Raw genomic sequence first — 25,157 nt, 5'->3', positions numbered from 1 at the left:
CAATAACTAATCGTGCCTAAAGTTGTAAGTTCTTTGCCTCTCATCAAAATTCACATAATATCATAACTGAAAAGACAATCAGAAACTATAAAGTAAAACACTTTGGGCCTGTTAAGAAAAATAGAAAAAAAAAAAAACCTTTGGGTTTGATTGGCCTTTTGATTATCATTCATTCAGTCAAAATTCACATATAACAAAACACGATTAAAACCAGAAACCAAAGAGTAAAGTCGAGAACTTAGGCGTGATAGGAAAAAAAAACATTGTATTTTGATACTCTGATATAATCATCGAACTCAAAACTCAAAAATCGGTTCTGACACAACAAAATCGATTTGGAGGATAAAAGAGAAGAAATCAGACAATGAAAAAACAGATAAATCAAAGAAATCAGGAAATCAAAACTCGATTTCTTATTCTTACTTGATTGTTTCGAAGATTCTTGATGGATGAAGGCTTAATCAATCAACAAATTTCATACAAACCAGAAAATTATAAGTTAAAACCCTGAAGAAGATGATGAATCGACGTTGTTATAATTTCGGTCTTTCAGAGTGCAGAGGCAGCAAAGCTTTGTCATTCGATCGATTTCTTCAATAGATTAGAAAGGAGGGGACGATTGGCATTGAAAACTGAAAAATAAATACATGGACCTCCTATACAAGCATCAACAGATTTGTAAAATGGGCCCTACACGATTCTAGGCTCTAGGTCATTGCCCAACCTACCCACTCGGGCAGCTGATGAAAACATTAAAAAGCAACATAAAAATCTTAAACCATTCCATAGTTTTACACGTTACTTAAACTATTTGGAAGTCTTAAACTTATAAAAAAACATAAACACAAAACGTGACTATCAAAAGTGAGTTTTAGTTTCAAAAATCAAGCAAAAGATGAAACAATTCCCACACAAGCAATTGAAATACACCATAACACCATGCCAGTTTACATTTACAATACAAATACATATCTTCACAAGCTAGCATCAATATTTATAAATACAGCAGCTGACATTTATTTATTAAACAATCACTTCCCTTTAATCTATTATTACCAAGCAAGTCGCTGTTGGAGCTTCAATACATGCATAATGTCAGCGACATTTATTTAGTGAATATATCGACGACATCATGGGTACTTGAGAAAATGAGCACCTACATTTGCAACTAGTCCACAAACCAAATCCAGATAGGATGTTGGATCCGGTATACTTGCATTGGCCTTCTCGAATTCTATACTCAAGATAACAAACTTCTTATCGCCCACCTCTTTGGTCGTAAGAATGAAGCTCAAGGAATTATACACCTCCAAGATATCTCCTTCAATCACTTTGAACACAATTTTGTGTAACTCATCATCAACTTCTTCAATGATTTCTTTCGCAGTTTCCTTTTTTCCAACTATGCAAAAACCAGAAGTAGTTATATATATATATATATATATATATATATATATATATATATATATATATATATATATATATATATATATATATATATATATATATATATACATGCATGGATCATGGATGTGTGTGTATGTGTGTAGATGGAATAGATCGAACATAAAACAAGTTCATATGTTAGTAGTTTACCATGGTAGTAGTGCCACAGAACGACAGCTCCAGGAACACCCCATTGACCAGAAATTAAATGACAAGCTTCAATCGTTTCAGGGTCGATGACTGAGGTGTCGTGTGGCCTATGCTTGAAGAGTTCAAAGACTTGGTGACGATGACATTTGATTTCAACTTCACGTGTTATCGTTCCTGTTATAGCCATCTCTAGCTATCTCTTTTTCTTGCGAGCACTAGCTAGCTAGTTATCCTCTCTAATGGTAGTACATGAGCAACTGATGCATGAGGCATGCACTTATATAATGGGTGTTGCTAGCTACGTGTTTTTCTACATGTACATCTTCAAGTTTTACATGACATGGAAATTTTAACAAAGATTCATACACCACTTCCACCGTGAGATATACGGCCTTTGAGCGTATACCTTAAACTAGGTGTGAGACCCATCTATTACATGGGTTTACTTAAAAAAAATTAAATATAAAATTTTAACAATTTGAAAATTTTGGATTTATTGGATTTATAAGAAAAATGAGAAAAATTTTTATTTATTAAAATTAATGAATCTTTAATGTATTGAATATAGTACATATATAATCTTTTTCTAATAAATACCTTACATATATATTACCTTACATATTAAATGTGAAATTTTAATTTGATAAAATGAAAAATATAATAAAATGACAAGTGGAAAATAGAAAATCTAAAAATTTTAAAAAATGTCATGTGTCTAAATGAAGGAGAAGAGGACATGTGACAAAAAACCTTCATTTATGCTTTACCGGCGACTTTAGATAAAGTCGTCGGTAAAGCCCCTTGTCGCCGGTAATAGTGTCGCCGCTAAAGGGTTGTCACCCAAATCCACACTTTCCCCCTCTGTTGCATCTCAACCGTTCGATGAGATATCCAATCCAACGGGTGGGGTGCCTTATCCTGTCTAACCTAATACCGGCGACACAGATGTCGCCGCTAAAGGTTTAAAAAAGTCATCGCTAATAGTTCACTAAAAATGACGCGTTACCCTTCCCTCCAGTTTGTCGCCACTATTACAAATTGTCGCTGGTAAAGGGTCTGGTGTCGCCGCTAAAGGTGTCGCTGCTATTGCCCCTCGCAGATAAAAAAAACGCATGCAGAAACCTTCCCTTCATTTTCCTTTCTGTTTGCTTCCAATTTCCTTCACCATTTCACCGATTTCCTCTTCAATTTGCTTCTTCCAAGGAAATTTCTCCCCACATTGTTCCAAGCAAGTGTCTCTAGGTGTGGTTAAAGCTTTGGGACCAATTTCTACCTCCATTTCTTGAAGAAAGGTAAGTTTATTTGGTGATTTCTTTTTTATTTTGTATGTTCATTTCGATTTGTAGCTTTATCTAGTGATTGAATGATAATAAGTTGTTCATATTCTTGTTTTTGGTGGTGTTGTTTTGGATTAGAAACAAGTTATTCATTTTTTTGTTTGTGGTTATTGAATTGCAATTACTTGTATAGCTTCAAGTAGTAGTTTAGCCTTTAGGGACATTTGATGATTATTAAAAGCTGATTTTGATGACTAAATTGCAATACATTGTTCAATATCAGTGATTTTGGTGGTGTTGTTCAGTTTTTCCGGTGAGGCTAATTTCGGGTGAAGACTAGTTCCGCCACTACAGGTTCTATTATTTTATTTTTTTTGTGAATTTTGTATTTACATGTGAAATTATGTGAAAATTGTCATATGTGAAAATTAGATTGTATATTTCGTATTTGTTTGAATATATGTGAATTTGGTATATATATTCCAATGTATGTGTGTTTGATGTATATGTGGTATATTAGTATTTGGTAGAAATTATATGTATTTGTTATAAGTAGAATGTTATTATGTGTATGTGAATGTATGTATGTTTGTTGTAAATGTGATATATGATTGTGAAACTTTTGTATTTGGTATAAATAGGATGTTATTATGTATATATGTGAAATTATGTGTATTTGGTTTAAGTAGGATGTTATTTTGTGTGTATTTGTATTTGGTGTATATGTATGTAAAAGTATGTGAATTTCATCTTCTTATGTATTATGTAAAACTATGTGGTTTTGGTATAAGTAGGATGCTATAATTGAAAAAAAAAATAAAAATAAATTATTGTTATAATTTGAAAATAAAAAACACAAAAAAAATTATAAAATTGTTTAAAAACATATACAAAAACTAGAAAGCTTCTAGTTTTTACCCAAGCTAATTCCAAATTAATTAACCAATAAGTTATATAGTTAACTTATAATCTTCAAATTAATTCATAAGATTATATTTTTATAACCAATAATAATCGGTTACCATAAAAATAGGTTAAAGGATGCTATAATTGAAAAAAAAAATAATAAATTATTGTTATAATTGGAAAAAAAACACAAAAAAATTATTAAATTGTTTAAAAACTTATATATATTTTCATCTCGACGGTAAAAAAGAACAACACAACAACATAATATGTATGTAAAAGTATGTGAATTTCATGTTCTTATTTATTATGTAAAATTATGTGGTTTTCTTATAAGTATGATGCTATAATTGAAAAGAAAATAAAAATTAGTTATTGTTATAATTGGAAAAAAAACACAACATATATATATATATATATATATATATATATATATATATATATATATATATATATATATATATATATATATATATATATATATATAATTGTTTAAAAACTTATATACAAAAACTAGAAAGTTTCTAGTTTTTACCCAAGCTAACTCCAAATTAATTAACCAATAAGTTATATAGTTATTTATAATCTTCAAATTAATTCATAAGATTATATTTCTATAACCAATAATAATCGGTTACCATAAAAATAGGTTAAAGGATGCTATAATTGAAAAAAAAAATATTGTTATAACTGGAAAAAAAAAAACACAAAAAAAGTTATAAAATTGTTTAAAAACTTATATCTATTTTAATCTCGACGGTAAAAAAGAACAACACAACAACATAATGTCTATTATAAAATTGTATTGAATAGCTGTGAAGAAGTCAGACAGTATATCAAGTAATTAATCTTATCTCTAACTTTCATTCTTCATTCTACATCAGAGAGCCAAACAATAACCATCGTTGTGTTATCGAGCATGTTAATCATCGAAGTATTTGGGATCTACCATCGAACGATGACCTTGTTCAAAATGTTGACAATGTCTCACACGAAAATGTAGACGATGTCGATGTACTTCAAAATATCTCTTCATCCGATGCTCCACTTTTTATCGATTTCAGCATGTACTTTCAAAACATTCCTAGAGTCATTGTTGATGTAGAAAGTGCATCTGAAGTTCCTCCGCCAAGTGGTAGAGTCAATGATGTTTCTGATTGCGAGATTGATTACGATGACACCGATTCTGACTATGATACCGAAGAAGACACTGAAGGATATGAGGAAGATTCTGATTAGAATAGTTCTTATGTAATGTGTATTTGTAATATGTGTTTGTAATATGAACTTTATTTGGATTTCTAGTTTAAATAGAAATGTTTATTCCTATCTAAATGTTTATTCCTATCTGTTTGGCTATCAAGCCAACAAATGATGGGATAAAATAATATTAATAAAGCTCAAATCACTGCTATTTCTAATACTAAAGATAGTATAGTATTGCAAGAACCGACAACTCTTTGTGGAATTCTGGGTGCCATTTACACGACCGTGTAAACAATAAAAGTAGAATGCTTAATTATAAGAGGATAAAATCACTTTAAAACTGTCGAGACGTTTACACGGCCCGTGTAAATTAAAGGGTGCCATTTACACGGCCGTGTAAGCAATAAAAGTAGAATGCTTAATCCTTCAAGGTCTTCGAAGTAGACTGCCCTTGCATGTACGTTTACACGGCCCGTGTAAATTAAAGGGGAGCATTTACACGGTCGTGTAAACTTCTGAGAAGCCAAATTCTTCATTCTCTCTCTTCTAAGCTCCAAAACTTCTGTAACTCTGTCTCCAGTTCTTTTTAACTTCCTCCAACGATTTCCAACCTTCAAAAAGTCCCTGAAATATCATAAAAGTGTGTGAATGGAATTGCATCATGAAAAATCCCAAAAAATATGCAAAATGCATGAGTTTAAACCTAAATGCAATGCACTTTTAGGAACTAAAACTACAAAATGAATGCATGAAATGCACCTAACACTATCTAAATGTTTATTTCTATGTAATGTGTATCTATAATAAAAATTGTATTTGTATATCTTATAATTTTTCAGGAAATGATGAGAGTGTGGCTTTTGTTTATGTTTACCATGGCTGCTGTCATGGGTCGTGGACATGGGGGAGACGGAGCTGAGGACCCACCTTTCCCAGGTGGTAGAGGTCCTGGCCAGCATGAGCAGGACGGTAAGTCTTATCATGAATTTTTATTTACTATTTTTGTTCAATTATCATAAATTAAATGTCGTTTCTTATAATTTTTAATTACATTTGTAGTTGAGGGACGTGCCCGAAGGAAAGTTCGAGGAAAAGCAAAAAATATAAAGCTTGAAAAAACAATCTTGCAGAACCAGGGGAAACCAATAGGCATGCAATATGATAGGGACATCACATTTAATCCCGTAGGAGAGGCGGGAGACATGTTTTCCCGAGAAGTTGGGAAAACAATGTGGCAGATGGTCCCTTTTGACAAATGGAGTTGGAAAAGAGTTTCCCCTGATATAAAGGACATTGTATTACAACATTTAGCGGTAATTATTTATTTAAATATATTTTATAGGTTTAACTATAATTGTTTTTTACTTGGTTAACTTTTTTTTTTTTGTAGACAAAGTTTGATCTCAATCAAATGTACTAGGATGCACAAGCTACTCTATTGACAGAGAGTTTTCAAGCAGCCTTGTTAAAAGGTTTTCGAGAGCGTAAAGCCGACGCAAAAGAATATTTCAAGATGGTCGGAGGGTATGAAGATATCCGAAGAGCATTGGCAAATCCTCCGGATGGTATGCTTGTTGATAATTGGGCGAAGACAGTTGAGTATTTTCAAACTGACGAACACATAATTGCTTCAGAAATGAACAAAAAAATCCGTGAAAAGCAAATAAATGTGAATCGTGGGGGTTCGAGCTCGTATAGCAGTATTTTCTATAAGAAGGTACCGTACGATACATGTAATTATTTATTTAAAATATAATATAATTTTTAAACTTAAACAGAACCTTAAGAGAGTGGAAACATTTCACAAAGTTCATACCGATAAGAATGGTGTATTTGTTACTACTGAATCGGAACAACAATATGTAAGTATTTAATTATAATTTTATCATATATTTAAATGTTTATTTATACTTAATTGTTACTCACTTTTGGGAGTTACAGAATCGGTTAGTTGAAGAGCTGTTAGAGCAAACTCAAGGTGAAAGTGAGCTAACGCCCGCTCAAGAAAGAGCTACGTTCGAGAAAGTATTAGGAGAGCGACGTGGCCACATTAGAGGCATTGGCTGCAAACCTTCTGGTCTTCCGACGATTCCACAGCCTTTGCAACTATCACAACCACCATCACAACCATCACAGGTAAAATAGCAATCTACTTTAGCATTGTAAAATGCATGTTGATTTGGTAGTTTTGGTTTTGTGGTGGTTATTTGCTAAAAAGTTTGGTAATTTGGTTTTTGTCCCAAGTGCAAAATATAGCAACGTACTTTGGTTTTCTATCTTTGTTTAAAAATAGCAATCTACTTTAGCATCGTAAAATGCATGTTGATTTGGTAGTTTTGGTTTTGTGGTGGTTATTTGCTAAAAAGTTTGGTAATTTGGTTGGTTTTCTATATTTGTTTAAGAATAGCAATCTACTTTAGCATCGTAAAATGCATGTTGATTTGGTAGTTTTGGTTTTGTGGTTATTATTTGCTAAAAAGTTTGGTAATTTGGTTTTTGTCCCAAGTGCAAGAAATAGCAATGTACTTTGGTTTTCTATCTTAGTTTAAAAATAACAATGTATTTTGATAGTTTTTGTTTATGTTTGACGATCTAACTTATAAGTTTATATATATTGCTATTAATTATGTAGTTGGAAAATCTTCGTGCAATGCTCGCCGACCCGACATGTAGGGATGAGCTTTATTCGTTTTTTCAATCCCAAAATAATCAAGGAAACGATGGGAACGACGATGAGGGTATGTAAGGATGGGTTTTATTTGCATATGTTGTCTCGTTTTGCTACTTGGTAGATTGTAAAAATTTGTTGTTTTGCTACTCGGATATTATGACTTTTGATATTTAATTGTATTTTGGATGTTTGTTTGTAATTTGCATTGGCACTATTATGTTTGATATTTAATAGGATGTTTGTTTTGTAATTAACGTCGATACTATTGGTTTTGATATTTAATCGAATATTGTTATTACCGGCGACACTTTTACCTGCGATATTATCACCGACAACCAAAATCATTATTTAAAAAAAAAATTGAAAAAAAATTACCGGCGACACTTTTACCGGCGACAGAACTTATTACCGGCGACACTTTCACCGGCGACAGATGTCATTACCGGCGACTAGCTTATTAGCGGCGACAATACTCATTAGCGGCGACTTTTATAATTAGCGGCGACAAACTGGTCAATAGCGACGAGGCAGTAACGGCGACTCAGTACCGGCGACGCGTCGCCGCTATTAGTATTACCGGCGACTTTTGTCGCCGGTAATGACCTTTTTCCTTGTAGTGATATATATATATATATATATATATATATATATATATATATATATATATATATATATATATATATATATAAAGTGTTTTTTATGTATTTTAAATGCATAAACATATTTTTTTTACGTATTTTTATAACTTTTTAATATTTTTACATATTTTCATATATTTTGGTATGTTTTTCACATACTTATGTACCTTTTTAAGTTCTTTATATGGTTTTTTAAAATATATTTTTACATATTTTAAAGGGAAAATGACGTATATGCCCTATTAAGTTTCTAGGGTTTACCCATTTATCCATTTAACTTATTTTGTGGCTTTATAAGGAAACGAAGTCGTGAGCAACCTGTCTTTTTAGTCACCTTCACCTATTTTAGTAGGTTTCAATGCCACATCAGCAAGATTTTCCCCATCAGCCATGCCATGTCATCGATTACCATTACCCCACCCCATACCCAATACCCTTCTACTCTTCCCTACAAGAACTTCAATTCACTGGTGACCATCTCCGGTTCGAACCACCTGTCAAATAATTTGCCCCCTTTTCCATTTGTCACCCATTTCTTTTATACGAATCCTAACCACACTTTCACTCTGATCTCTTGATCTCTCAACAGAAAACAAAGCAATTCTCTATCTCCAGTCATTCTTGTCGGCCTTAATTGCGACTTTCTCACCACTTCATATTTTCCTATCTCCTCTTTCTCTCTGTATCTCTACATCGATATATAAATTAGGGTTTTTGGACCTTTAATTGGTTCTTTTAGATGAGTGCCTTGTCGGGCCTGTTGCTTACAATATTAAAGACTTCGATGAATCATCTGTTGGTACAAGTATTGTTGCCACTGCTACAACTGATACTTTTGCTGTTAACGAGCCTTTAGAAGACGTTATTGTTGTTGATTCTGGTGCTTATGGTGGCGACGATAGTGAAATTGGTAAATGAGGTGGAAGTGCAGGGGATCCTCTGAGAAGTTGTTGGCAAGGGAGACCGGAATCGGGTTGATGGACTGGTTTTATGCGTCCAAGTTTCCGACTCGATTTGGTTTTACGATGGATGGGTATACTGATCGGAAGAATGACCAAAGGCTTGATGATTGTCTTCACTATTGCATTGTTGCTGGTAAAAAGGTTCTTGAAGATGCTGATATTGGTAGTGATAAATGCTCTAAGGTTTGTTGTTCTATTGAATTTCAATCGTTTTTCATGCTTGGATCCGATTGCTATTTGGGTAATTTGAACTGTATGAATGGAATTTGGTGGATGTGTGTGGATTTGGGCGATATTAAAAAATTGAAAATCTATGAAGAATTAAAATGACACTGTAACATCCCAAAATTCAAGGCCAAAAATTTCGTTTTTAAATACATTATTATATAAAACCATCAGTATAAAAACATTAATATTAATATCTCATGTCAAAACCAAAGTGTCAATAATCAAAACATATTATCATAAAACCATATCAGAGTGTAATCCCAAAGATCTCATGTGCGGAAAACATAGTGGGATGCGTTACGATCAAGCCGGCTCCTTTCCTTTGGAAACGAGTACCTGAAACCAAAACTATAAACCGTAAGCACAAAGCTTAGTGAGTTCCCCCATCATACCACATACCATACGATCATATAACATACATATACTGTCAGCCATATCTGGGTGCCCGACCTACCCCTTCGGTCCTCTCGACCGGATACTGCCTAGCATATCTGGGTGCTGGCCTCCCCTTCGGTCATCTCGACCGGATACTGCCTAGCATACCTGGGTGCTGTGCTCCCCTTCGGTCCTCTCAACTGGGTACTGCCTAGCATATCTGGGAGCTGACCTCTCCTTCGATATCTTTCAATCGGTAACCGGGGACTATTTCACCCCTAACACTACCACATAAAACCATAACATAAACACATAAGTCATATACTGCCTAGCATATCTGGGTGCTGGCCTACCACTTCGGTCCTCTCAACCGGTAAGTGGGGACTCTTTCATCCCCTACTGCTACCACATAATATCATATCACATATATCATAATCTGTCTAGCATAGTTGGGTACTAATCTACCCCTTCGGCCCTATCGACCGGTAACCGGGGACTATTTCACACCCCTACTACCACTATCACATAACATCATATCATGCTAGCACATAAACATAACAGGTAGTAGCAAACATAGACAGTTATCACAAAGACAATCATCTAACAACAACTCCTACTGGTGGGTCGGCATTGTGGCCGTAGACCCACCGCTACTGGAAGGTAACTCACCTCACACTGCTGAAGTCCCATAGACATAATCCCACCCTGCTGAAGTCCCGCAGACTCAACCCCAGCTGCTGGCTGACAGATTCCCGATCTATCAATATCAAAACATCACCCAATTAGCGATTGGGTTCCACTACATAACCAATTACATACTTTGGGTAATTACTATATTACCCCTAGCTTCGCTTATTCAAGCCCAAGGCCCAATTCATAGGCCCAAAGTCGAATAGGACTCAAAGTCCATCATATGGCCCAATTTTCCAAATTGGGCCCAAACCCCTTACATGACTTTATTCTAAGGCCCAACATCATATATAATCATTAAGGCCCAACTATGGCCCTATTTTCCAAATTGGGCCCAATCCCTTACATGGACCTTGCCCTAGGCCCATTAAATTATTTTAGTCCACACTATTATTCTTGGATGGCCCATTAATAAACCAATCATCAAGGCCCGAAAGAAAGGCCCAACAATAAACACAAGTGAAGTTAGGGTTTCTCATAAAATGCCGATTAGGGTTAAGTTTCCTACTTAACCCATTAAAGACTTAATCCACTAAGGACTTAATCCATTAAGTCCAATATTGCTTAGATTAGTTTTTGCCAATGGTTATTATTTAATATCTCCTGTTATTAAATAATTCTCGTGCATGTCCCGATTAATTTTCAAAATTAAGGTTTTATCGCCATTAGGGTTTCCAACCCAAATACTAGTCCATTTATTAATTTGTTGGGCTTCTAGGTCAATTAGGGCTTTATTGGGCCCATTAAGCCCACTCGAATAATATTAAAGTCCATTAGGGTTTTCATTAAGCCCATTAGAGTCCATTAAGCTTTATTGGGCCCATTTGAGCTTACAAGGCCCATTAGGGTTTCAAGCACCCCTCCCAAACGAATCAACTCACAAGGAAAACACACCGCCACCCGACACGGCGGTCGGTGGCGGTAGGAGGCGGCAGCGACCACCTTAAGGTGGTAGTTTTCAAGTTCTTTCATTATTCCGACACTATAACAAATTACAATACAAATCCCGAATCACACACACACTCACTAACATACACATACACACGCACAGCCACCCAATTGGTGGCCGACGGTGGTGCAAGGCGGCATCCTTGTGATTTCCGGCTAGACAAATAACCCACAACACATATGAACACCAAACAATTGACTAAAGTTAAGTCACAAATGAAATATGCACACCAAGCATCGCCTAATAGCAGTGGTTGGTGGCAACAAGGTCGGCGGCCATAGAAACGGCGCCTTGGAGTGGCGGCAGTGACGACGGTCTGAACAAACCCCGAGGAGTAGTGATTGGAACTGGTACATCTCATCGGAATACCCTCGCAACAGAAACACAAGACCGAGGTCGCTCACCAACAGCTTAATCTTCAACGGCTGCAGTGAAGCGGCAACAAGAACTCCGTCGATCACCTCCCACGCATTAACGCTTCCCATTTCGAAACCTTTTCTAATCGTTATTTATCTTCATATGCATATATCTCTGTAAATTTTCTGATTGAAATGTGTTCAGGATCTGCTATTTATCCATTTAGAGAACAAAAGGGTGTTTAGATGTTAGTGTTTGGGTAAACTGTTTGAGAGGAAGGTTGAGAGGAAAAAGACGATGGTGGATGTCTGGTAGATTGTGTGTGTGAGAGAGAGAGAGAGAGATGTGGGTCCAAAGGTAGGAAAAATTAAAAGTCAACGTGGGAAATTTGGTCAACAAATGTCATATGACAAAGGGTAACCGGATGACCCCTTCACTTTGGTCAAAAGGACGTAATCGACCCGAAAAAAACGACTGAGCTCCCTCCTAAAGCCAAGAAAATAGTTTAGGGACTCCACGGATAAACCCTAGAAAGTTTGTAGGGCTAAGATGTCATTTTCCCTATTTTAAATGTATAAATGTATTTATTAACATATTTGTATGTAATTTTTAAAATTTTTGATGTATTTTGGTAAATTTTTTATGTAGTTTTTTTTACTTCAAGTTTCATTTTAACCTACCTATAAGATCTTACAAATGAAGAAAAAACAACACTAATGTATTTCAAAACAAACATTTGTAAAGATTATGTTTAGAAATCAACGTCATTTTTGTAGCTGTTTTTTTTATTCGATTTTAGATAAACAATGTTTACAAATATCAGTAAGGATATTTGTAAACTGATTTTATGAAGAAATGGAAGACTTTATATGTAAAAAAGGCATTGATTGTTAATGGTCATGGTTTGAAAACAAAAATATTTGTTTTGAAGTACTCTATAATACTTTTTTTTTCTTCATTTACAAGGTCTGATACTTAATTTATAATGAAATTTAAAGTAAAAGATATATAGATATGTAAAAAAAGTTACCAAAACGCATAAACATACTTAAAAGGTATAAATGAATATGTAAGAATACTTAAAATTACATAAATATGTGACAACTATACTAATATACATAAAAATTCGTAAAAATACTAAAAACTTCATATAAATACGTAAAAAAGAACTTTACACATTTAAAATACATAAAAAACGAAAAAAAAAACTCATATAAAAAACATAAAAATCTTTAAAAAGTGGAGAAACATGTAAAAAAATATATAAAAAAATACTTAAACATACTTAAAAAATACATATAAATAAATAAAAATACGTTTATATATTGCATAAAAAATTTCAATAAATCTATAGAAAAATCTCATTATTTTGGAAAAATTTGAGAATTTGGTCCCTTGACTTGTTAAACAGATCATAAGAGGCTTAAGTGAAAATTTTATTGGTTTCTTGAGGTTTTCTATTTAGAACAATAATTTTAACACTTAATAGTTAATTTTCCTAAAATAATAAGACTTTTCTATTGATTTCTTTAATTATAAAAGAGAAAGTGGAAGGGGCATTTAGTTCTGCCTAATTTAGTAAAATATATAGGCGTATTCTACGTTAGAAAGTTAACGAGTAAAAATCCAATGACTTCTATATTACAAAAACTAGGTGTGAAACCCGTGTAATACACGAGTTGATTAAAACAAAAGCTAAATATTTAGGTTTAAATATCAAAATATCAGCAGTGTGTTTTAACTTGACTATTGATAAAATCATCGTGTTGTACAATCAAATACAAATTTTAATTATCGAAAAAAAAACTACAATCCTATATAGTAATATAATTGTTTTATTTAAAATAATTATAATGAAATAATTTAGTTTGTTAGTAACTTCTATTATTTTCTTATTCTCAAAAATATGTTTAAATAAATTCTATTTGTAAAATAAATAAAAACACAAATACAAGCTAGATAAGCATGTTGTTGGTGTCATTATCAAAAAGTTTTCGTATAATATATTTTGATATTTTTAAGATATATCTAAATTATTTTTAATCCTACAAACTATATAATATTAGATTGAATTGAAATTCATCATATAAATGGTTTTATATTATATTTTAATTATAATGTTCAGTTGAAATTTGATTTTTATTTTCAGAAAAAAATGAAAGATTATGGTGAGAATAAAATCATGAAATCCTTCTTTGTGAATTGTTGAGCAAATCAAGGACGTATAAGTATACATGGAAATTAGGGATATAAAATAAGAAAGGAATAAACCATATTTAAAACATTTAATACATTACATATTTAAATAATATTTTATGTGGATTTTTAATTTTAAAATTAGAAAAAACCTAGATTTTGACATTTGGATTTTATTAATCCAAAAAAACTATAAAATTACAGATATCAAAAATAGTAAGAGAATGACATGTGGCATAATGATTTTCATTTATTAGTATATATAGAAGATATTTAACTCAAATTTTTTCTTTTATATCGTTTTAGGTGTGTCTAATTTACCTAAAGAATTAAAAATGTTGCAAAAAAATAAAATGTCAAGTTAAAAGTTTCGAGCTAACACGTTTATTTTGTAAGTAGTATGTATCGAGTTAACGTGTAATTTTAGTTTTTTTGCTACCTTTATATACAATTAAAAAAATCCTTAGCAAATATTACAATATTACTAACACATGCTTAAATAAAACAAATTTACCCGGACACAATTTCTTGCATGCTTGCATCACCTGCGGTTATTTATCCTTTATTACTTCAACATATCACGCTTTTTAATAGAATATCATAAAAATAGCTACATAAATAAAGATGTTTTAATAAAATAACTATAAATTTAAGAATTTCCACACAATATCACATATTTTTGGAATGAAATCCAATCAAAAGGATGGACCTTAATAAATTTTTTTCACTACAACTGTTTTGCATTTTCTATCAGTTGTATTTAGAATATGAAATTGATCTTAAAGTAATATTCAAGAGAGTTGATCCGTACACAACAATTGGTGCTTTAAAATGTTATACGAATCACTTCCCGATATTCAAGGCTTCAAATCATTTTTTAAGTCAAATGAGTTCATCCAATGACATTAATTCCACTATTAAAAAAGGGGCTAAAATTACGCAATTGAAACCATCGGAATTCCGACACATTTCTATAACATTAATATGTATATATTAATTCTTGGGATAAGACTTAAAAGGGTAATATATTTTTCGATTTGTATATATTTAGTCGCTGAGTTTATTTTTGTTCATATTTACCCCTTCAACTTGTTAAACTATACACATTCAGTGCTTATAACCGACTACTCCATGTTAGCCGGTTAAAATGACTTAGTAAGGTAATATATTTCTCACTTTGTACACATTTAGTCCTTAATATTTTTGTACATATTTATTCCTTAGTATTTTTTTTTGTTGCAAAATAAGTCATTTTTTAATTTGTACTCATTCAGTACTTATGAATGATTTCTTTAGGTTTTTTTTCATGACATCTCACATGTGACATTTATTAATGAGGTGTTTGGGGCTTTTGATGCTTATGTCCATCGCGATCTCAACTACTTGGTTGCTTAGGTCATGTGTTATGAACGTCATAACTTATTTATACGATCTCGGATTTTAACGATCTTTATATCCATGTGTTCGTATTTCAGTCTGCTACAACTTTCATTTAGACTACTTCCGTTAAAAAGTAATTTATTTTTACTTACGATCTTTATATCCATACATTTTTTATGAATACATGTATGAATGTTTTTTTTTATGAAATCGTAAGTAAAAATATATTGCATTTTAATAGGAGTTTTCTTAACGAAAGTTGTAGCAGACCCAAAAAACGAATACATGGATATAAAGATCGTTAAAATATGATATCGTATGAAGAAGTTATGACGTTCATAATACAATACCTAAGCCAAACCACAAGACCTATGCAACCAAGCAGTCGAGATCGTGATGTACATAAGCATCAACAGCCCCAAATACCTTATCAGTTATTGTCTTATGTAAGATGTCGTGAGAAAAACCTAAAGAAATTATTAATAAGTACTGAATGAGTACAAAAACAAAAAAGACTTACTTTGAAACAAAAAAACATTAAGGACTAAATATGTACAAAAATATTAAGGAATAAATGTGTAAAAATAAGAAATATATTACCCTATTAAGTTATTTTTCCCGGCTAACCTGAAGTAACCGGTCATAAGGACTGAATGTCTACAGTTTAACAAGTTGAAGAGGTAAATGAGGACGAAAAAAAACTCATTGACAAAATATATACAAATCAAAAAATATATTAGTCTTTTAAGTCCTTTAATTCCCAAAAGCTTATGAAATAGTACAGTTTCAACTATTCAAACTTTTGCTACAATTCTTTTTGGGTTGACATGTTTAGTCCTTTTATTTCTATGACTTATCATATATGATCTTGAGATGGTACCACTTTCATCTTTAACAACACCGACTAAGGGTGAGCGTAATAACCAAAAAACCGAACCAAAACAAAATTAACCGATATAACCGAACCATAATAACTGAACCATTTTAAAAACCGTTGGTCCGGTTTCTAATTTTTGTTAACCAATAACTAACGGTTTGGTTATGGTTTTAGAGGTTAACCAAACCATTATTAATTGAACCGCTAACTTTATATTTTAATATAAATTATAGATTATATATAAAATAATATAGTCAAACTTATTTAAGATCCATTAAAAATTTGAAAATATAATCCATTAATCCTCACTTATCAGGAGACGAACGAACAATCAAACCATCAAAGGTTGCTCACGCAGACACACACAATTTTCCAATCATGCATTGAGTTAGATTATTGATTAATGATGTAATTCCTAACCGGCTAATTCTACAATTTGTAAACATTATTCACAATTAGTTTAATATTCACACTCATAATCTTAATCGAAGGCTTCTCACGCCGTTAATCCTAATCAAAGATTATTTTGACTTTGTAGTCTTATTCGCAGTATTTTTTTGACTTTATAATCAAGACTTCTAGATAAGTTAAATTTTTGGTTCTTCTTGACTCTATGATATATTAAGAATGTACTTTTTTGAATTTTTTTATTTATTGTTTTTTACTTAATCACATTGAATGTATATGAGTGATTATCTTTTTCTTATCCAACAACACATAATATGAATATTTGGCTCTTTTATTTTATATTTTTGATTTAAACGTATTTATGTATTTAATGTGTATGAATGTTTGACTTGATTTTAATATTAATATCAATGATCAGTATAAAAAATTATTAATGCCGATTTTTTTTAATGTTTTATATTTTTATTTAATGTTTTTTATTTTGAATGTGACTATGTGTTATCTCACTCTAAGTATTAAAGGTACACATTTTATTCTATTACTATAAGCTAGGTTACGAACATTGGCGTCGAGGACTTTTTGGTATTCTATCTTCGTTTTTATGCCAATATACTTTCGACATTTATATTATTTTGAACATTATGGTTAACCAATATTAACCATTAACCAAAACCGTTAACCGATAAAAACCATTAACCGTAACCAATATTAACAATACCCAATGGCTACCAAAATGCATTAACCAATCATAATGGATATGGTTCGGTTTTAACCAATAACCGAACAAAACCGCCCCATACCGACTTAAACAGATCGATTATCTCTAATCTTTTTCTATACGTTTCACCGCTCCCCTCTTGCAATAATCACCGGCATATGCCTTTCGCCTCCGCCTCCGCTTGACAAACCTCCTCACTCCTCCGACTTCCAACTGCGATGGCCCTTGATGCGATTACTATCATCGAATCTAACCATGAGCCCTAGAAATCAGTGTCACCTAAACTCACTGCTCCTAGAAAGAATGAAAATTGTTAAGTGTTTTAGCATATTTTGAGCCAATGGATTTAGAGCACGTTGCACCAAAATTGTGAATCAATTGATGTTTTGTCGAGGCATTGCAATTGATTCAACTCCTACAACAGAAAACATTGCATCTAGAGTTTAGGCCATTTAATTGAAGGAAATGGAATTGAGCCTTTTTCTTAGGAAAACTTTGATTTTTGAAGATAATATTGCTTGTGAATTCTTTGTAATCTAATGTTCCACCAACCTTCATCACTTTAACCTATCTAATATTTTCATAAAACTTGTCATTGCATAGGAAAGGAAGAAGATGACTGGTCTAGGTCTTACCAACACTAAAGATGACAACTTTGGGGAATGGAATTCTAAGGCATACAACATATCTATAAACCATTGTTTTTCCAGCTTTTTGTATATTACTTATGCTTTAACTTTGTCCTTTTCTGCTCCTATAGGTTGTTATAAATGGTGAAATGATATAATACTCTGAAATCTCTGGCTGTTACATTCTCCTGTCCATAGACAATCTCCATTTGAGAGATAACTCAAGTAAGCATGAAACCATTAGTTTAATCCAATTTTTGTTCTGATGCAAGTAAGCATTAAATGAACTGTTTTTTAACATCTTTATGCATACATACTTTGATGCAGAAATAAAAAAGATGAATATTTTTTTGTATTGGAGTTAATAATCCAACTCCTTTTATCAGGTGCTTATTCATCACATGATCTTCTTATTAGTCAATTTAATCCTTCGTGATTATCACTTTTTTAATTTTGTTAAACTTAAATCCATTATCTTAGGAGTCGAAACTTTCTTTGGCAAGAAGGACACACTCCTTTTGCTACACAGGAAGACGCAAATACTGAGGTATAAAATTAAATATTAAAAGAAGCTTGAAATTTGGAATGATTTTTCTTATAGGAAAAAAGAACCTATAAAAACACAAATATATATTTGTTTTATTATCGATTTAACTATTCCCTATCATGATTAATCAGTTAAAAGGAGCTTAACGATTTAACATATTAATTAGGATATGAAATCTTTAGTGGTTTAATCAATAACTTGTAGAAAGTAGGTTGTAGTTTCATTTTAAAAAAAATTGCAATTTTTGTGTATAAGATGCTTAATTTGATTAAACAATTATTGTTTTTAGGCTCCTGGGATTCTTGAACTATAGGGAAGAAAAGTAAGATGGAAAAATTTTCTGGTGGACTTTACACCACAAGTGTTGAACTATTTATAAGATAGTATAAATTATGAAATGTTAAATGATGTTTTTATCCTTCATAACTAGTTACATTATGCATGCATTCATTCGAAATAGTGGTTGTGGTGTTCAAGGTGCAACCTCTCATTGTTTAGAGAAAACTTTACAAAAATGTTTTAAATTAGCTTTGAGAATGAAAAGGGGATAAAAAGTTACGGTGTGGAAAAACTCTTGGGTTTACATTACACCCTAAGGGTGCGTTTGGTTGTGGAAAACTCTTTTCATTTTCTAAGAAAATGTTTTTAGAAAATAGAGTTGAGTTTTCGCTTTCAATTTTCAATAAAAATTTTAGAAAACGTGTGTGGTTGAAACCATGAGAGTTTTCATTTTCCATCTTAGAAATTTGTAAAACTATAAAAATCACTTTTCTAATTTACATACAATTTGGAAAACTAACAATTTTAATTTTGTTGGAAAATTTTGGAAAACTGAACGAACCAAACGTGTTTTCAAAATTTCCGTTTTTCTTAGAAAATTTTCCTAGAAAAATTTTTCACAACCAAACGCACACTTAGTGATTTGGGAATTTGTGCTAAAGCTGATTTGAGAAAAACTATTCCCCTGGTTGGAAGTATTCTCATTAGGAAATGAAAGGTGTTTCTTTAAGGATTGAAATTGGGCCAAGAGATGTCACCTATAAACATGTAATGGAATTGGGATAGGATTAGAATGGAATGGGTCATTCCATTGGAATTGGAAAAAAATGTGTTTGTTTATGTGTTGTATGTTTTTTTCGGTTGCGTGTTACTAGGCGTGATAATTGGGTAAAAGTTGATATTCCAATGGGGGGTTTAGTGAAAGTGAAGGGGTTGTTGGATGATGTTCAAGAAAGCATGTTTAATGTTGATAAACAAAAACGTGATATGCGTGTTGAAGTTACAAAAACATGTTATGAGTTATTAAAGCTTTAGAGCATTGGATGCGGGCAACAAGATGCAACATCAAGTTGTGCCACCTCACATGCCACATAAGCAAATGATGTTACAACACCAAGTGGGAAAATGGGCAAGAAGATGCAACACCAACTTTTTTGAAAATAAATATGTTTTATTTTTGATTTTTTTTTCGAACTTTGTTTTTTTTTTCTTTTTCGTTTTTTTTTCGTTTTTGTTTTTTTTTTTTTTGTTTTTTTTCCTTTTTATGTTTTTTTAATCACTAAAATGAATATATTTTATAAAACATAAAATTATAAAAACAAAAAAGACATAATATCTAAAATCCAAAATTATGATTACAATTAAAAAAAACATAATTTTAAACTTAAATGTATAACTAAAATACCATTCAAATTACTTCTAAAACCACACAACAATCTTAATTAACCCAAATATTTCTTCCTAATTTGTTCCATCATTGCTTTTAGCACCGCTAGATTCTCAAGCGCCAAACTCTTCTCGCTCGTCTGGAGAATTGACAATTGATGTGTCATTAGTTCCCTATCATTTTTGCTTCTGCTTCTCCCGTGCCTGCCTTTCTAGGAACTCCAAATGATGACGTTTCAAGTCATTTTATTCTTTTATTAATAAATTGTGCTCGCCGAATTTTGCTCTCATTTCCGCCGCCTCATTTGCTTTCGCCTCAACCTCCTCTGCATGCCTTGCAGCGCTCCTCGCTTTGTCGCGTCCGGGTGGTCGTCCTGGTGTGGATATCTCCTCGATATCATCCGGGATCTCATCAGTGTCGGCGTTTAGGTCAATGTGAGTCCGTGCGTCCGACACGTCGACCGAGCTCGAATTGCGAGACCTTTTGGATTCAACCTCCGACGATGTAGGCGTTTTATTCCACCCTGGATCCACTCGCAACAACTCCCATCATTTTTCAAAGTCAAAACATGTCCCAATTCGACCTGATATTGTTCCTTAGTAGATTTGAACAAATTGAAGTCATTGGTTCTGTTTTGCTGTTGCGCCTGAAGCCAGTTATAAATATTGTTGAATTTGCTGCACCGCTTAGTTATTTGACCCCATTTGCTGTTCAACATGTCATTGTTACGATACAGATTTTTCTTCAAAATAGCATGAAACTTGTCGCGCACCGCCCCCAATAAGCCCCTTTCTTCATTCCATTTCCGTGGAGTTCGTCTTTTGAAGTAGCACACCAAGCCGCCGTCAAAGCATATTCCTCCTCCGGTGTCCACCATTTTGGAACGACTGCATTTTCTGTTTCAACCGCTATCGATTTCCCTTTAGATTTTCCTTTCCCTTTCCCTCTCCTACTACCTCCCGCTTCCACTTCAACCGATGGTTGTGTTGTAGGCAATGGTTGGTTGGTTGTTTGTTACATCGAAGCAAAAGTAGGGAAAAAATTTTGTTGTAAATTTGGGTTTTGACCAATTAAATTTTGTTGAAGGTAAGGTGAGTTGGGAAATTGCAGTGACGGTGAAGCGGGATTGAAAGTGGCGCCTTGGTATGAGATTTGTGGTGATCCTTGAGACGAAAAAAATGAAAATAATTTTTATAACCCGCAAATTCTAGAGGCGAGGTTGTGTTTGGGTTTGATGATGGAGGGGGGGGGGGTGTTCCGGTTTTGCTCCATTTTTAAAAAATTTAAAGAAAATATGTGTATAAGATATAGAGAGAATAAGGGATATGTTTAAAAAAATTGGTTAAAAATAGTATTTATATGGATAAAAAAGTAATTTTTTTTATTTAAGTTTTGATCGTTTGCAAACGTATGAGTAATTAACATTCAAAATTTCATCCGTTTCGATCCGTGGTAACGGCCACGAGTGAAGCCATAACAAGCTTCAACAAGAAAAAAAGGGGGGGGGGGTGTTCCTCATTACGACCGTATTTCCGTGTGCCACCTCAACCAAGTCATTTCTCTTTGTGGCCCATACTGTCCGCTCTTAGGCCAAAAGAAATTTATCTTGTCTCCATGGTGTGATAAAGAGGTGATACGTTTAATTTTATAAACATAATTAATTATGGAAAGTCGTGTTGTTTAATGTTTATCTTTATTTTCTTTATATTTAAAGTATGGGTAAATTGCATTTTTGGTCCTTGAGGATAATTGAAATTTTTAGTTTTGGCCCCTAAATGTTTTCTCTTGCAATTTTCGTCCTTATTTGAGGTTTTTGTCACTTTTTGGGAAGTCATCTAAACTCGGGGACCAAAAGTACTCACTTAATCTAGAACAAGGACGAAAACTACAAGATAAATCTTTTTGAGACTAGAGTTGTAAAAGAAGCTATTCTTAGGGACCAAAAAAGTAATTTACTCATAAAATAGTTAGACAAAATTGCAAAAATGGTCCATGTGGTATGCATTTTTTAGGGTTTTAGTCCAAACCATGACTTTTTTGGATTGATGGTTCTTTTGAGCTGGTTTCCTTGCACTTTTGCCCCCTGTCCAAACTAAAAAGACTATTATACCCTTAATGAATTTAATTTTCATTTTTCTTTCACTTTTTAAAATTATTATTATTATTAAATATAAAATTGGGCCCACGTCTCTCTCTCTCTCTCTCTCTCTCAATTCCTTCGCCAAACCATGTTGCTGCCATTTCCGATAAACCATTTCTTCCCATCAATGGGAAATTGAAATTTCAATGGTCATCAAATGAACACCTTAATCTTTAATCACCACCACCCATGATTTCTCCTTCTCCCAGGAACCAAGAAAGTTACAAATAATGATCATGGAAACGAAGATATGTGAAAGTTTTCATAACCTAAAGTTTATGATTATAATCAACCCAGAACTAGATGCGAAAACTAAAGAGAAGAAAATGAGCAAGAAATCGACATTCTTTAATTCTTGCTTGTACCAGTATTGCTTGCAGTTGAACACTTAATGGGAACGAGACTCAACCTCTTCACCAACAAAGATGGATGCGAAGCAACATGCGAAATCCATCAGTGATGAAAATTGATTTGAGTTCTGATTTTAGGGTTCTAGATTCAATTTTAGTTCTGATTTTAGGGTTCTAGAATCGACTTCAACCTCATAACACACATAGATGTAGTGTCAGATATGGAGGTCTTCATACTCATAAACCCTTTTGTACATGTTTGTTTATGGTCGTCGGAATCTAATCGAAACCCTAGCAGCTTCTCGCACCAGAGATAGGGTTTTTAGGGTTTAAAGGGTCGCGTGCAAATGGTTTTGGAGTATTTTCTATTGGTGTATAAACAAGCTACATGACGATGATGAAGAAGGTGTCATATAACCGAAGAAGTGGGAGATGAAGGGGTGGGGATGAATGTTTGTTTTGAATATTGGTATTAGGATGAACATGATTTTGAAGATGCAACAATATATGGTTATGTTGTTGATTTTTTAGGACAAACAAACAACTGGAAGTGGTGGATTTCATAGCATAAGATGAAATGGTCGGCATTCCTGGTAGGATTATGAGAGAGAGAGAGAGGTGGGCCCCATAATTTTTATTAATAAAACTTTAAATTAAATAAAAAAAAAGCCATAAAAAATGTATCAGAAGGGCATTTTAGTCTTTTAAATTTTCTGGGGGACCAAAAATGCAAGGAAACTAGCTCAGGACCACCAATCCTAAAAAGTAATGGTTTGGACTAAAACCCCAAAAAATGCATACCACAGGGACCATTTTTGCAATTTTGTCAAATAGTTATAGTTATCATTTATCAACCCATGTGGATGTGTCGAAAAAGCATTACAAAATTTTTCAGAAAATAATTGTGATGTGTTGTTAAAGGTAAAATATAACTTTAAAGGATTAGCCATTTATTTTTAATTTATTTTATATCAGTCCTTTTTTAATGTTATATTATTCTCCATCTTTTGTGGAATCTATCAGATGGATTTGAAGCTTCAAGCAATGTTGGAGTCACTTCACACTTAATTTATTCAAATTAGAGTCTAATATATTCAATAACATTCATATTTCTATGGGTTCATACAACATGCTTGGATCAAATCAAGAAAGATAAAAAAAAATAGATCAAACAAAGCAAGATTGGAGTGACTTCACACGGTTTCTAACTGAGCAACATATTAAAACCAATGAAGAAAAGCCTTAATTCACAACAGTTTAAAATCAATTCCCTACACAAAAACTATAATCGGATATTTCTAATTGAGCACAAGACCATCCATATTTGTAATGACTACACAAAGAAAGTTGTGTTGGATCATGTATACTTTCATTCACCTTCTTGAACTCCATAGACCTGATAACCAACTTCTTATAGCCTAAACCTTATTTATTAACCATGACGATTAAGGAATTATATACCTAAACAAAATGACATGTTGATTAAAACATTAAAGAGCAACATAAAAATCTTAATCCATATAAGAATGTAATGAACAAAGTGAATTTTGATCCAAATCTTCAATATTTTATTGATTTAATTTTAAAAGTTAATAAAAAAATAAATCAACTAATCTAATAAGTAAAATGCCCCTGTGCTCATTCTAACAGTTATAACGGTAACACCCCCTCAAGCTGGAGGGTATATCTGTAATCTCATATTGATAACAACTTTTTCATGAATTGATCCATGTAAAGCTTTAGTTAAAGCATTTGCAAGCTGGTTCTGTAAAAACATGAGAAACGTATATGAGACCAGTGATATGTGCATATTTAGTCATATATTTCATATATTTTCTTAATACTTTTAGCTATAATTATGCTTAATTTGGGACAAAAGGTGCTTATTATGTTTGAAATCTAATCCAAGTTTTCATTTTTTAATTGACCTTCGGATAAAAATCCCGAAAATTTATATTTTTTTGTAGTAGTGAAGACATGCTTGAGACAAAAAGGAAGCAAATGAGGAGCTGGAAGCAGGAATGGATTAGCTAAATTAGGAATGAAGAAAAAGAAGCGTTGAAGATAGAAGACCACGATGTCGTGATTGTCCACCACGACATGGGGAGTGGAAGATTCCTGATCATTAATGATGACTTGGAAAATACAAGATTATTTATGAAGACCATGACATGGTGGCGCTTGACTACGTTGCGGTGACCAGTTTTATGGAAACGATAAATATCAGACTATTAACTCAAATGGAGAAACTTCCAACCGGTTTTCTAAGGACAACTTCTATTAAAAACCTCTAGAAACTTTGAAGAAAATCGAGAATCCAATGGAGCTCAAGAGTTGAAAAAGATTTAGAAGATTTCTACATAGATCCATTCGGTTTGCTAAATAAACTCA

The 25,157-nt window shown here is 32.7% G+C and overlaps 1 protein-coding gene across 1 annotated transcript; it reads right to left on the bottom strand.

Moving 5' to 3' along the window:
- Window positions 1-896: 896 nt before the first annotated feature.
- LOC128132614 (MLP-like protein 31) lies at window positions 897-1,850 on the bottom strand. Its single transcript, XM_052769254.1, has 2 exons — window positions 1,597-1,850; window positions 897-1,402 (listed from the first exon to the last, which is right to left on the bottom strand). The coding sequence occupies exons 1-2, from the start codon at window positions 1,781-1,783 to the stop codon at window positions 1,131-1,133; spliced, it is 459 nt and encodes a 152-aa protein (XP_052625214.1). The 5' UTR covers window positions 1,784-1,850; the 3' UTR covers window positions 897-1,130.
- Window positions 1,851-25,157: the final 23,307 nt, after the last annotated feature.

Source organism: Lactuca sativa, chromosome 3 (genome assembly GCF_002870075.4).
Source record: "Lactuca sativa cultivar Salinas chromosome 3, Lsat_Salinas_v11, whole genome shotgun sequence".
Lineage (NCBI taxonomy): Eukaryota > Viridiplantae > Streptophyta > Magnoliopsida > Asterales > Asteraceae > Lactuca > Lactuca sativa.
This window is presented reverse-complemented; position numbering and strand designations above follow the sequence as displayed.